General features: G+C 47.8%; 1 protein-coding gene across 1 annotated transcript in view; it reads right to left on the minus strand.

The window, feature by feature from the left end:
• Positions 1-15,224, minus strand: part of ALPK1 (alpha kinase 1) — a 136,274-nt gene that overhangs the window by 15,383 nt on the left and 105,667 nt on the right. The window contains exons 7-9 of the mRNA XM_075286392.1: positions 13,400-13,476; positions 11,618-11,713; positions 10,487-10,591 (exon numbers count right to left, since the gene is read on the minus strand). Of these exons, the coding sequence (XP_075142493.1) occupies positions 10,487-10,591; positions 11,618-11,713; positions 13,400-13,476 (278 nt within the window). The remainder of the gene's footprint in view (positions 1-10,486; positions 10,592-11,617; positions 11,714-13,399; positions 13,477-15,224) is intronic.

The following is a 15,224-nucleotide window of genomic DNA, read 5'->3' on the forward strand; positions in this document are numbered from 1 at the left end:
TGGGAATTCAAAGAGTATATTGGGAATACAAATACCCTCATTTCTTGCTACTGCCATATAGTGCCAGTTTCTGACTGGGAATTCAAAGAATATATTGGGGTTACGTGCACCCACAATTTTTACTACTGGTATACAGTGCCATTGTCTGACTGGGAATTCAAAGAATATATTGGGGTTATAAATACCCTCATTTCTTGCTACTGCCATATAGTGCCAGTTTCTGACTGGTAATTCAAAGAATATATTGGGGTTACGTGCACCCACAATTTTTACTACTGGTATACAGTGCCATTGTCTGACTGGGAATTCAAAGAGTATATTGGGAATACAAATACCCTCATTTCTTGCTACTGCCATATAGTGCCAGTTTCTGACTGGGAATTCAAAGAATATATTGGGGTTACGTGCACCCACAATTTTTACTACTGGTATACAGTGCCATTGTCTGACTGGGAATTCAAAGAATATATTGGGGTTATAAATACCCTCATTTCTTGCTACTGCCATATAGTGCCAGTTTCTGACTGGTAATTCAAAGAATATATTGGGGTTACGTGCACCCACAATTTTTACTACTGGTATACAGTGCCATTGTCTGACTGGGAATTCAAAGAGTATATTGGGAATACAAATACCCTCATTTCTTGCTACTGCCATATAGTGCCAGTTTCTGACTGGGAATTCAAAGAATATATTGGGGTTACGTGCACCCACAATTTTTACTACTGGTATACAGTGCCATTGTCTGACTGGGAATTCAAAGAATATATTGGGGTTATAAATACCCTCATTTCTTGCTACTGCCATATAGTGCCAGTTTCTGACTGGTAATTCAAAGAATATATTGGGGTTACGTGCACCCACAATTTTTACTACTGGTATACAGTGCCATTGTCTGACTGGGAATTCAAAGAGTATATTGGGAATACAAATACCCTCATTTCTTGCTACTGCCATATAGTGCCAGTTTCTGACTGGGAATTCAAAGAATATATTGGGGTTACGTGCACCCACAATTTTTACTACTGGTATACAGTGCCATTGTCTGACTGGGAATTCAAAGAATATATTGGGGTTATAAATACCCTCATTTCTTGCTACTGCCATATAGTGCCAGTTTCTGACTGGTAATTCAAAGAATATATTGGGGTTACGTGCACCCACAATTTTTACTACTGGTATACAGTGCCATTGTCTGACTGGGAATTCAAAGAGTATATTGGGAATACAAATACCCTCATTTCTTGCTACTGCCATATAGTGCCAGTTTCTGACTGGGAATTCAAAGAATATATTGGGGTTACGTGCACCCACAATTTTTACTACTGGTATACAGTGCCATTGTCTGACTGGGAATTTAAAGAGTATATTGGGAATACAAATACCCTCATTTCTTGCTACTGCCATATAGTGCCAGTGTCTGACTGGGAATTCAAAGAATATATTGGGGTTACGTGCACCCACAATTTTTACTACTGGTATACAGTGCCAATTTCTAACTAGGAATTCAAAATGCGCAAGGCTCCCGGAAAGGGACGTGGACGAGGCCGTGGGCGAGGTCGGGGGAATGGTTCTGGGGAGCAAGGTAGCAGTGAAGCCACAGGGCGTCCCGTGCCTACTCCTGTGGGGCAGCAAGCATTGCGCCACTCCACAGTGCCAGGGTTGCTTGCCACATTAACTAAACTGCAGGGTACAAACCTTAGTAGGCCCGAGAACCAGGAACAGGTCTTGCAATGGCTGTCAGAGAACGCTTACAGCACATTGTCCAGCAGCCAGTCAGACTCTGCCTCCTCTCCTCCTATTACCCAACAGTCTTGTCTTCCTTCCTCCCAAAATTCCGAAGCTTTACAGAACAATAACCCAAACTGTCCCTGCTCCCCAGAGCTGTTCTCCGCTCCTTTCATTGTCCCTCAACCTGCCTCTCCACGTCACGATTCCACGAACCTAACAGAGGAGCATCTGTGTCCAGATGCTCAAACACTAGAGTCTCCTCCATCTCCGTTCGATTTGGTGGTGGATGACCAGCAACCCACCCTCATCGACGATGATGTGACGCAGTTGCCGTCAGGGCATCCAGTTGACCGGCGCATTGTGCGGGAGGAGGAGATGAGACAGGAGTTGGAAGAGGAAGTGGTGGATGATGAGGACACTGACCCGACCTGGACAGGGGGGATGTCAAGCGGGGAAAGTAGTGTGGATGTTGAGGCAGGTGCAGCACCAAAAAGGGTAGCTAGAGGCAGAGGCAGAGGTCAGCAGCTTAGGCGAAGCCAGGCCACACCCGGAATCTCCCAAGATGTTCCAGTTCGTACCCAGCCCCGAAAAACTCCCACCTCGAGGGCACGTTTCTCGAAGGTGTGGAGTTTTTTCAAGGAATGCGCCGAGGACAGATATAGTGTTGTCTGCACAATTTGCCTCTCGAAATTGATTAGGGGCTCTGAGAAGAGCAACCTGTCCACCACTTCAATGCGCCGTCATTTGGAATCCAAGCACTGGAATCAGTGGCAGGCAGCAACGGCAGGACAAAGGCCGCCTGCCGTTCACGCCACTGCCACTGCCTCTGCCACTGCCTCTGCCTCTGCCACTGCCACTGCTGACTGTGCTGGCGATGCACTCCAGAGGACGAGCCAGGACACCACTTCATCTGCCTCCGCCACTTTGTTGACTTCTACCTCATCCTCCCCTGGTCCTGTCTTATCTCCTTCTCCTGCACCATCAAAGGCACCATCAGGCGTTTCTTTACAACAACCCACCATCTCTCAGACATTGGAGCGGCGGCAGAAATACACTGCTAACCACCCACACGCGCAAGCCTTGAACGCCAACATCGCTAAACTGCTGGCCCAGGAGATGTTGGCGTTCCGGCTTGTTGAAACTCCCGCCTTCCTGGACCTGATGGCAACTGCGGCACCTCGCTATGCCGTCCCTAGCCGTCACTACTTCTCCCGGTGTGCCGTCCCCGCCTTGCACCAGCACGTGTCACTCAACATCAGGCGGGCCCTTAGTTCCGCGCTTTGCACAAAGGTCCACTTGACCACCGACGCGTGGACAAGTGCATGCGGACAGGGACGCTACATTTCACTGACGGCACACTGGGTGAATGTAGTTGAGGCTGGGACTGCTTCCCAAACTGGCCCGGTGTACCTCGTCTCCCCGCCTAACATTCCTGGCAGGGACACGAGAAGAACACCCCCCTCCTCCTCCTCCTCTACCGCCTCCTCCTCCGCCACCGCCTCCTCCTCCGCCACCGCCTCCTCCTCCGCTGTTAGATTGACCCCAGCTACGAGTTGGAAACGTTGCAGCACTGGCGTTGGTAGACGTCAGCAGGCTGTGCTGAAGCTGATCAGCTTGGGGGACAGACAGCACACTGCCTCCGAGGTGAGGGATGCCCTCCTCGATGAGACGGCAATATGGTTTGAGCCGCTGCACCTGGGCCCAGGCATGGTCGTTTGTGATAACGGCCGGAACCTGGTAGCAGCTCTGGAGCTTGCCGGACTCCAACATGTTCCATGCCTGGCCCACGTCTTCAACCTAGTGGTGCAACGTTTCCTAAAGAGCTACCCCAATGTTCCAGAGCTACTGGTGAAAGTGCGGCGCATGTGCGCCCACTTTCGCAAGTCGACAGTAGCCGCTGCTAGCTTAAAATCTCTCCAGCAACGCCTGCATGTGCCACAACACATGTTTTGTGCGACGTCCCCACACGCTGGAACTCAACGTTTCAGATGTTGAATAGAGTGGTTGAGCAGCAGAGACCTTTGATGGAATACCAGCTACAAAACCCTAGGGTGCCACAAAGTCAGCTGCCTCAGTTTCACATCCATGAGTGGCCATGGATGAGAGACCTTTGTGACATCCTACGGGTCTTTGAGGAGTCCACAAGGAGGGTGAGCTCTGAGGATGCGATGGTGAGCCTTACAATCCCGCTCTTGTGTGTTCTGAGAGAATCCCTGATTGACATCAGGGATAACTCAGATCACACAGAGGAGTTAGGGATAGCATCCGATCCGTCACAGCTGGAGAGTAGGTCCACACATCTGTCCGCTTCACTGCGTTTAATGGAGGAGGAGGAGGAGGAGGAGGAGGAGGAAGAAGAGTTGTCCGATGATGTGATGGTGATACAGGAGGCTTCCGGGCAACTTCGAATCGTCCCATTGTTGCAGCGCGGATGGGTAGACATGGAGGATGAGGAGGAAATGGAGATTGAACTTTCCGGTGGGGCCAGAGGAGTCATGCCAACTAACACTGTGGCAGACATGGCTGAGTTCATGTTGGGGTGCTTTACAACCGACAAGCGTATTGTCAAAATCATGGAGGACAACCAGTACTGGATCTTTGCTATCCTTGACCCCCGGTATAAAAACAACATCTCGTCTTTTATTCCGGTAGAGGGGAGGGCCAATCGCATCAATGCTTGCCACAGGCAATTGGTGCAGAATATGATGGAGATGTTTCCAGCATGTGACGTTGGCGGCAGGGAGGGCAGTTCCTCCAGTAGGCAACCAAGTTCTCACCGGTCCACACAAACGAGGGGCACACTGTCTAAGGTCTGGGACACCTTGATGGCACCCCCTCGCCAAAGTGCCGCCACGGAGGGTCCTAGTGTCACCAGGCGTGAGAAGTATAGGCGCATGTTGCGGGAATACCTTTCCGACCACAGCCCTGTCCTCTCCGACCCCTCTGCGCCCTACACGTATTGGGTGTCGAAGTTGGACCTGTGGCTTGAACTTGCCCTATATGCCTTGGAGGTGCTGTCCTGTCCTGCCGCCAGCGTCCTATCTGAGAGGGTGTTCAGTGCAGCCGGTGGCATCATCACTGACAAGCGCACCCGTCTGTCAGCTGAGAGTGCCGACCGGCTCACTTTGATAAAAATGAACCACCACTGGATAGAGCCTTCATTTTTGTGCCCACCTGTGTAAAGCACCCCAACATGAAACTCCATGTCTGTACTCAACCTCTCCAATTCCTCCGCATCCTCATACTCATCCACCATAAGTGTTGCACAATTCTGCTAATACTAGGCTCCCTCCAACATGATTTCCCCCAACTCTGCTGGTTAGAGGCTCCCTCCACCCTGATTTCCACCAACTCTGCTGGTTAGAGGCTCCCTCCACCCTGCTTTCCCACAACTCTGCTGGTTAGAGGCTCCTTCCACCATGAATTTGCCAAAACTGGGCTGTTTAGAGGCTCCCTCCACCATGAATTGGTCCAAACTGGGCTGGTTAGAGGCTCCCTCCACCATTAATTGGTCCAAACTGGGCTGGTTAGAGGCTCCCTCCACCATGAATTTGCCCAAACTGGGCTGTTTAGAGGCTCCCTCCACCATGAATTTGCCCAAACTGGGCTGTTTAGAGGCTCCCTCCACCATGAATTGGTCCAAACTGGGGTGGTTAGAGGCTCCCTCCACCATTAATTGGTCCAAACTGGGCTGGTTAGAGGCTCCCTCCACCATGAATTGATCCAAACTGGGGTGGTTAGAGGCTCCCTCCACCATTAATTGGTCCAAACTGGGCTGGTTAGAGGCTCCCTCCACCATTAATTGGTCCAAACTGGGCTGGTTAGAGGCTCCCTCCACCATTAATTGGTCCAAACTGGGCTGGTTAGAGGCTCCCTCCACCATGAATTTGCCCAAACTGGGCTGTTTAGAGGCTCCCTCCACCATGAATTTGCCCAAACTGGGCTGGTTAGAGGCTCCCTCCACCATGAATTGGTCCAAACTGGGGTTTTTAGAGGCTCCCTCCACCATGAATTGGTCCAAACTTGGCTGTTTAGAGGCTCCCTCCACCATGAATTGGTCCAAACTGGGGTGGTTAGAGGCTCCCTCCACCATTAATTGGTCCAAACTGGGCTGGTTAGAGGCTCCCTCCACCATTAATTGGTCCAAACTGGGCTGGTTAGAGGCTCCCTCCACCATGAATTGGTCCAAACTGGGTTTTTTAGAGGCTCCCTCCACCATGAATTTGCCCAAACTGGGCTGTTTAGAGGCTCCCTCCACCATGAATTGGTCCAAACTGGGCTGGTTAGAGGCTCCCTCCACCATGAATTTCCCAAAACTTGGCTGTTTAGAGGCTCCCTCCACCATTAATTGGTCCAAACTGGGCTGGTTAGAGGCTCCCTCCACCATGAATTGGTCCAAACTGGGGTTTTTAGAGGCTCCCTCCACCATGAATTGGTCCAAACTTGGCTGTTTAGAGGCTCCCTCCACCATGAATTGGTCCAAACTGGGGTGGTTAGAGGCTCCCTCCACCATTAATTGGTCCAAACTGGGCTGGTTAGAGGCTCCCTCCACCATTAATTGGTCCAAACTGGGCTGGTTAGAGGCTCCCTCCACCATGAATTGGTCCAAACTGGGTTTTTTAGAGGCTCCCTCCACCATGAATTTGCCCAAACTGGGCTGTTTAGAGGCTCCCTCCACCATGAATTGGTCCAAACTGGGCTGGTTAGAGGCTCCCTCCACCATGAATTTCCCAAAACTTGGCTGTTTAGAGGCTCCCTCCACCATTAATTGGTCCAAACTGGGCTGGTTAGAGGCTCCCTCCACCATGAATTGGTCCAAACTGGGGTTTTTAGAGGCTCCCTCCACCATGAATTGGTCCAAACTTGGCTGTTTAGAGGCTCCCTCCACCATGAATTGGTCCAAACTGGGGTGGTTAGAGGCTCCCTCCACCATTAATTGGTCCAAACTGGGCTGGTTAGAGGCTCCCTCCACCATTAATTGGTCCAAACTGGGCTGGTTAGAGGCTCCCTCCACCATGAATTTGCCCAAACTGGGCTGTTTAGAGGCTCCCTCCACCATGAATTTGCCCAAACTGGGCTGGTTAGAGGCTCCCTCCACCATGAATTGGTCCAAACGGGTTTTTAGAGGCTCCCTTCACCATGAATTGGTCCAAACTTGGCTGTTTAGAGGCTCCCTCCACCATGAATTGGTCCAAACTGGGTTTTTTAGAGGCTCCCTCCACCATGAATTTGCCCAAACTGGGCTGTTTAGAGGCTCCCTCCACCATGAATTTGCCCAAACTGGGCTGGTTAGAGGCTCCCTCCACCATGAATTGGTCCAAACTGGGGTTTTTAGAGGCTCCCTCCACCATGAATTGGTCCAAACTTGGCTGTTTAGAGGCTCCCTCCACCATGAATTGGTCCAAACTGGGGTGGTTAGAGGCTCCCTCCACCATTAATTGGTCCAAACTGGGCTGGTTAGAGGCTCCCTCCACCATTAATTGGTCCAAACTGGGCTGGTTAGAGGCTCCCTCCACCATGAATTGGTCCAAACTGGGTTTTTTAGAGGCTCCCTCCACCATGAATTTGCCCAAACTGGGCTGTTTAGAGGCTCCCTCCACCATGAATTGGTCCAAACTGGGCTGGTTAGAGGCTCCCTCCACCATGAATTTCCCAAAACTTGGCTGTTTAGAGGCTCCCTCCACCATTAATTGGTCCAAACTGGGCTGGTTAGAGGCTCCCTCCACCATGAATTGGTCCAAACTGGGGTTTTTAGAGGCTCCCTCCACCATGAATTGGTCCAAACTTGGCTGTTTAGAGGCTCCCTCCACCATGAATTGGTCCAAACTGGGGTGGTTAGAGGCTCCCTCCACCATTAATTGGTCCAAACTGGGCTGGTTAGAGGCTCCCTCCACCATTAATTGGTCCAAACTGGGCTGGTTAGAGGCTCCCTCCACCATGAATTTGCCCAAACTGGGCTGTTTAGAGGCTCCCTCCACCATGAATTTGCCCAAACTGGGCTGGTTAGAGGCTCCCTCCACCATGAATTGGTCCAAACGGGTTTTTAGAGGCTCCCTTCACCATGAATTGGTCCAAACTTGGCTGTTTAGAGGCTCCCTCCACCATGAATTGGTCCAAACTGGGGTGGTTAGAGGCTCCCTCCACCATTAATTGGTCCAAACTGGGCTGGTTAGAGGCTCCCTCCACCATTAATTGGTCCAAACTGGGCTGGTTAGAGGCTCCCTCCACCATGAATTGGTCCAAACTGGGGTTTTTAGAGGCTCCCTCCACCATGAATTGGTCCAAACTGGGCTGGTTAGAGGCTCCCTCCACCATGAATTTGCCCAAACTGGGCTGTTTAGAGGCTCCCTCCACCATGAATTTGCCCAAACTGGGCTGTTTAGAGGCTCCCTCCACCATGAATTGGTCCAAACTGGGGTTTTTAGAGGCTCCCTCCACCATGAATTGGTCCAAACTGGGCTGTTTAGAGGCTCCCTCCACCATGAATTGGTCCAAACTGGGGTTTTTAGAGGCTCCCTCCACCATGAATTGGTCCAAACTGGGGTTTTTAGAGGCTCCCTCCACCATGAATTTGCCCAAACTGGGCTGTTTAGAGGCTCCCTCCACCATGAATTTGCCCAAACTGAGCTGTTTAGAGGCTCCCTCCACCATGAATTGGTCCAAACTGGGGTTTTTAGAGGCTCCCTCCACCATGAATTGGTCCAAACTGGGGGTTTTTAGAGGCTCCCTCCACCATGAATTTGCCCAAACTGGGCTGTTTAGAGGCTCCCTCCATCATGAATTGGTCCAAACTGGGGTTTTTAGAGGCTCCCTCCACCATGAATTGGTCCAAACTGGGGGTTTTAGAGGCTCCCTCCACCATGAATTGGTCCAAACTGGGGTTTTTAGAGGCTCCCTCCACCATGAATTTGCCCAAACTGGGCTAGTTAGAGGCTCCCTCCACCATGAATTTGCCCAAACTGGGCTGTTTAGAGGCTCCCTCCACCATGAATTTGCCCAAACTGGGCTGTTTAGAGGCTCCCTCCACCATGAATTGGTCCAAACTGGGGTTTTTAGAGGCTCCCTCCACCATGAATTGGTCCAAACTGGGGGTTTTTAGAGGCTCCCTCCACCATGAATTTGCCCAAACTGGGCTGTTTAGAGGCTCCCTCCATCATGAATTGGTCCAAACTGGGGTTTTTAGAGGCTCCCTCCACCATGAATTGGTCCAAACTGGGGTATTTAGAGGCTCCCTCCACCATGAATTTGCCCAAACTCTGCTGGTTAGAGGCTCAATCCACCTTGATTTTCAAAACAAATGTTGGTGCCAACCTCAACTTACTACAAGGGCCAAATTCACTGCTGGTGACAAGCTCTCCTCACTGCAAGTGCCAAATACACATGTTTCAAGGTGTTTTCCTACTGTCAGAGAGGTGGTATTGAGTGTGTAAAGTGTGTAGTTGTTAGGCTGTGATGTTGGGGTAATAGAGGGTCTTTGGTGTGTTAGATGCCCCCAGACATGCTTCCCCTGCTGTCCCAGTGTCATTCCAGAGGTGTTGGCATCATTTCCTGGGGTGTCATAGTGGACTTGGTGACCCTCCAGACACGGATTTGGGTTTCCCCCTTAACGAGTATCTGTTCCCCATAGACTATAATGGGGTTCGAAACCCGTTCGAACACACGAACATTGAGCGGCTGTTCGAATCGAATTTCGAACCTCGAACATTTTAGTGTTCGCTCATCTCTAATAAAGATACATAAATGATTACAGGACTGGTCTGTTTAGACACTAGGTCTTGCCACAAAAGGGTGTAAAAGTACTTCATCTGCTGACCTATAAAAGGTCTCTTAGTGGCTACTTTTGGGTAGTGTACAACTGACTGCTAGACATGCCTCTTACGACACACTGAAAGACATTTTGCCCAGTTGACAGACTTTGAGAGCAGAAACATCATTAGAGTGAGAGAAGCAAAATGGTTGTTTCCACAAACTGCCCACTACCTAGGCTGTTCTAACTTAGCTGTTAAGTAAATGTTGGACGCAATGGTTACATGAGGCCCATGCACACACAGGCTCTGGACAAACCAACCAGTAAAGAGCATTGTCTGATCTGTTGACATATTTTGAGACCATTGACAGACTACTAAATGCTGGATTAAATTAATGTTGGCAGTTATGAAAGTCATGCAATTTCTGGACAGCTATGGAACTCTTTAACATGAGAAAGATACAATACAGCACCCAGATCTCAGCAAACTGGATATATGGCTTGCCGGAGGGGCGTTAAAAAGCACTTCTGTAATTCTAACAAGTGTATGAATTGCAGGATGTTGTTATTAAAGACAGTCTGTCAAAATTTTGCTTCCTCAGTTGATGCAAACGTACATATCAGTATACGGTCATGCAGGTTGCATGACCAAAGTATCCAAGTTTTCATCCCTCTGGCACTGTGCCCCAAAGGTATTCTTTTCATGTGTAGTGCCCCAGTCACTCTGCACCCTAACCCCTCCCCTCTGTTCTGAGTGACAGCTGTGGCATCCAATCAGGAGACTGTGAATGACCCTTGTGGTTGTAGCACTTGGAGGACTGACATTTGGATTCCTTGGTATAATGCCACTTGCATGAATGAACAAGGAGACGGGTATGTTTACACTGCGCTCTCTGTCACATGTCAGACAGGCACCCTTTAAATATATTAAACAGGACAATATTTACTTAAGGTACAAAAAAACTACTAAGTAACATTTCTTTTTAATTGAAAGAAATAATCAGTTACCAAATTAGTAAGGACAAAGAGGGGTGAATAAAGACTGAAAGTAGCGGCCATTTTACACGCTTCTGCTGCAGATAATAATCTGTGTTCATACTGTTCCAGTAAAGTCTGTCAATAAAAACATACATGTGTTAGATTTGCATAACCTCATGTTATATATGAGGAAACTGTTAATACATTACTTCTATGCATGGCAGATAATTATTAACATGTAGATATACAATTTGTTGCTCTTCTATCTTACTATCCCTCCAGTCAGAATTGGGGATGCGAAATTCCCTGTTAACCTCATGACCCCCAATGATCTGCAAGTTATCCTCTACCCAATGAATCGGACATAACTTGCTCTCATAGGAAAATCCCTTTAAAATATTTATCTGTTGTTTAGGGATAGAGGTAATGTGATATTGTTGGTAAACCCCTTCAAATGGAATGAAAAAAACAACTTATTGTAAAACTTACTGCAAAGTGCCTTAACATAACAAAATGTTACTCGCCTCTCTGTAATCCCAACACTGCCCAGGTCGCCACTTCTCTTTACTTCTTGGCGCTCAACACAAGCAGAAAATGCCTGGAGGTGCCGGCTCAGCAAATAAGTTGGCAAGTGGGCGTCTGCAAGTATTTCCTTTGTGTTGGGAGAAACCAGGGAGTGAAGAGAAGCAGGAACACAAAAAATCCTTTTTAAATCCAAGTCCCTTTAAAGTCAAACATGTGGGCAACTAGATAGGTTGAGTCTTGGAAACCAGACAGCATAGGCCCAGCATAGGATGCATTTGAATGCATGTGTGTGCATCACTTACCTAGGGAAGAGATGGAATCGGGATACACTATGGTAACAAGGCAATCTAGCAGTGTCATGCTCTGGACAATATACTACTCGGAAGCAGGCATTCATATGGGTATTATGCACCACCTATGTACCACCTAACTAAACATTGTTATATACCAAGCGCATCTGGTCCTAGAAAAAGATAGTCCACATCTGCACTGTCCTCTGAAACATATGCAGATTTTGTTGATATACCATATCTTTTACAGGCATAAGAAACTATAATATTATTGAAGCAATGCAACAACAAAATACTAAATTTCAAAGAACAGAGAAAAATGTCAGACATATAGTGAAACACTTACCAATCCTACATGGGAACTTTTTTTGAACATGTGGTAGTCGTTCTCACTCATAGATATAAAGATGTCAGCTAAAATACCAAGTGAATTTGCAATTCCCTTAAAATAAAGCATACAAGTAAACATGGAGAGATTTACTAAATATCAGAAATTATAAATAAGTTTGGTGAACATTTTTTGTAATATAATTTATTAACCTATTTTTCTTCTTTTTAGTAAAACAAAAATCTAAGCATGGCTAGGGAGGATCTATGCACAATTGTGTATTGCCAGTATGTACAGATGTAGTAGCTACCAAAGGGGGTGGGGGTGGGGGGGTCGCTTCATATAGTTGTATCTCCAGTCTTATTCTCAGCTTTCATATGCTGCCAAAATCATAGTTCTACCTATAAAAAATCCAGCTCCCCTGGGATGTGGTCTTCTCGCTTTATTCTAAGGTGTATGATCTCCCCGTTGTCGTTACTCCTCAACTGGCATTGTTGTCAGTTATACCTGGTAAGCTTTCCAGGATTAAAAAGAACCTCTTGGGATGTTAACTCACGGCCGCCAGGGCCGTCATTCCGAGACACTGGCGTAGCTTTACACCGCCCTCGTTGCTTGAGTTCCTACAGGAACTTCTCCTCATACGGAGAATGGAAGCTCTGGTTGCGGAGGACTCTCCAGACCCCTCCCAGTTCGCCATGGGTGATTTTCCAGGACTCTTCTGCTTTTTCGTCTTCCTTCCCCTGATCAGACTCTGGCTGCTCCTCCATCCCCCCGCTTTTTTCCCTCCCATTTGTTCTCTGGTCTCGTCGTCTTGTTTGTCATTTCTGTCCCCATTTGGTCGTCGTCGCCCCCCTCTTCTCTCCCCCCCCTTTTTCTTTTTTGTTTTCTACTGCCTTCCGTGATGATGGCCTTGTTTCAGCCCGCTCCTACCCTCTCCTATTTTGCTTTGGCAATGTCCATGTTGTATTATACGTTATTGGGCAAGGGGAACCCCCTCCCCACGCCTATTCATACCTTTTGGGGCCTGCGTGCCCTTTCTGACACCTTTCATTTTCAATGTTTTGTTCTTATGTTATAAAACCCGATTATACATAAAAATCCAGCTCCCATATGACACCGGAAGCACTGTTCTATGGGGTATAAAACTAGCAAACTATTTGAACTGACACCCCCCTTTGGCAATTGTGATATCTGATATACATACAGCGCACAGGATGGACTCTCCCTGCCACCGATTACTTAAAGCTTTGCTAATGAGGACTTTAGAGCCTGTTTTCTACTAAAATGATTTAAAACAGGTTAATAAAATAAGTTACAATAATGTTAAGCAAACACCCCTATACAATAGTGAAAAAAAAGCGTGAACTGGCTCTTTAAAGGTATTGCTTAGAGCAAGGGATGGGTTTTACACTGGCTCAGCAAAGGGAAGAGATTAGACTTTCCTTCTGCTTCATCTTTCTTAAACTATAATAATTGATCAATTACTTAAAACAGTAATTAGTGGCACAGATTACTTAGCAGACTAAGACTTCCTCCTTGCATCTCATTATCAGAGAGGGCAAGGAGCCGTATGATTGCACCAGGGACTGCCCTGTCATTAAATTATTTGCTTTTGTACCTACTGGAAAGCTATCACTAGCCTTTATATAGTAAAGGATTAGAGAGGTGGAGAGAACACACTGAGCTACTCCCACCCTTCTGATGTTGTAGCATGAAAGAAAGTCTGAATTTACTGTCCACAAGAGCATCAGTCACAGCATACCTAGCCTGGAAAGCTCAATAAAATGCAGTAACATCTACCTTTTTGTCAGGTAAGTGGAGTTCAAAAAAGCCAACAATAGAGGTCCAGATCAGCTCAGCTGCCTCGTACCACATGCCTGCAATACACAAGGAACCATATTCTAATTAGATAAGTCAAATAGACATATAGATGCAAAGATTTTAAAGGATGTCTACCACCACCAAATTACTTCTTAGACAGGTTCACATCTGGAGACTCTGCGGCAGAAACTGCTCAAAATCAGTGGAGAGAAAAGTCCTGCACGGAGGACTTTTCTCTCCAATGGTTTCAGTATAAAAACACCTGCTGGACCCCATTATAGTTTATGGGGCCCCTGGGTAACCTCTGTTTTAGTGGTCTGGGTCTCCATTGTTCGGGTCTCCAGCGCAAAACCTAGCCTAAGCCACATACATGCTGTTGTAGGGGTACCTGGTGACAGGAAACCAGCTTACAATCCATCTGTTGTAGCATGAGCCATCTTCTTCAGAATGGCATGCTGGGGGAGTAATATACTAGCCTGGGGAGCCCCCTGGACCCAGTACAGGTTATGAGTGACAGAAGCATACTGTACATGGTGAGCTCCATGCTGGAGAATAACTCCCATCCCATGTATGACACCGTGATAGCACTGGGCAGTACTGTCAGTGACCAACTGCTTCACCCCAAGTGTGAGAAGGAGCGCTATGGAAGATCCTTCCTCTCAACCTCGGTCAGGCCACATAATCAACACCAGGTTACACGAAGATCATTCCGTACAAACTATGCAATCAGATAAGGAAAAAGGGAAATCACAGCCCACTCACGTAACTGGTAAATTAGAAGAGATTCCTCCATATGTGCCGCAATTAAGGATCACAGATGCCCAGATGAAACTCCATTGGTTTGGAAAAATGTATGTTGTGATTCACTCCGCACAAACAACTAAATGATCCTGATTCCTTCTTTTTTCTTTTTAGTTGCTATGACTCCTAGTATCTTTTCTATCTGCTATTCTGAGCATCTTATCTTTGTAATATTATTGTATTATCCATGCTGCTGTAACACACTGAATTTCCCCATGGTGGGACTATTAAAGGATTATCTTATCTGCAAAGGGGCTGATCAGGGCACTGGGAGTGTGCCACGTCTGATGAACACCCATTGGTGGTTGCACAACATTGCCCTAAACAAACAGATTTCCAGGTGGTGATGTGTGTCAGCCACAGGTGCAGTGGGGTAACTACCGCCATAGCAGCAGAGGCAGCTGCCACAGGGCCCGGGACATTAGGGGCCCGGTGACAGCCGCTGCAGCTGCTATCATTATACTCGGGGGGGGGGGGGGTTCGGACCCCCGAGTATAATGATTGGCGGCCCGGGAGAGGTAAGAAACATAAAGGCTAAAAAACATAAATAACACTGTTACTTACCCCTCCATGATCCAGGCAGGCTTCGGCCTAGTTGTCTGAGGTCTCATGACCCCGGCCTGCGTGCTGGCCTGACATAATTGAAGATGGACTACTTCAGAGGCCGACAGCATAGGAGCCGGGAGATAGGTGAGTAACAGAGGTTTTTTTATGTTTTTCTCCCCCTGGCTCTCCGATTATTATACACTGGGGTCTGAAAAGACCCCAGAGTATAATAATTGTTTATGGGTGTCCACAGTGGGACATAATACTGTGTGCAGGAGCCACTATGGGGTACAATACTGTGTGCAGGGGCCACTAAGGGACATAATACTGTGTGCAGGGGCCACTATGGGAGATAATACTGTGTGGAGGGGCCACTATGGGGGATAATACTGTGTTCAGGGGCCACTATGGGACATCATAGTGTGTGCAGGGGCCACTAAGGGGCATAATACTGTGT

This window comes from Leptodactylus fuscus, chromosome 1 (genome assembly GCF_031893055.1).
Source record: "Leptodactylus fuscus isolate aLepFus1 chromosome 1, aLepFus1.hap2, whole genome shotgun sequence".
Taxonomy (NCBI): domain Eukaryota; kingdom Metazoa; phylum Chordata; class Amphibia; order Anura; family Leptodactylidae; genus Leptodactylus; species Leptodactylus fuscus.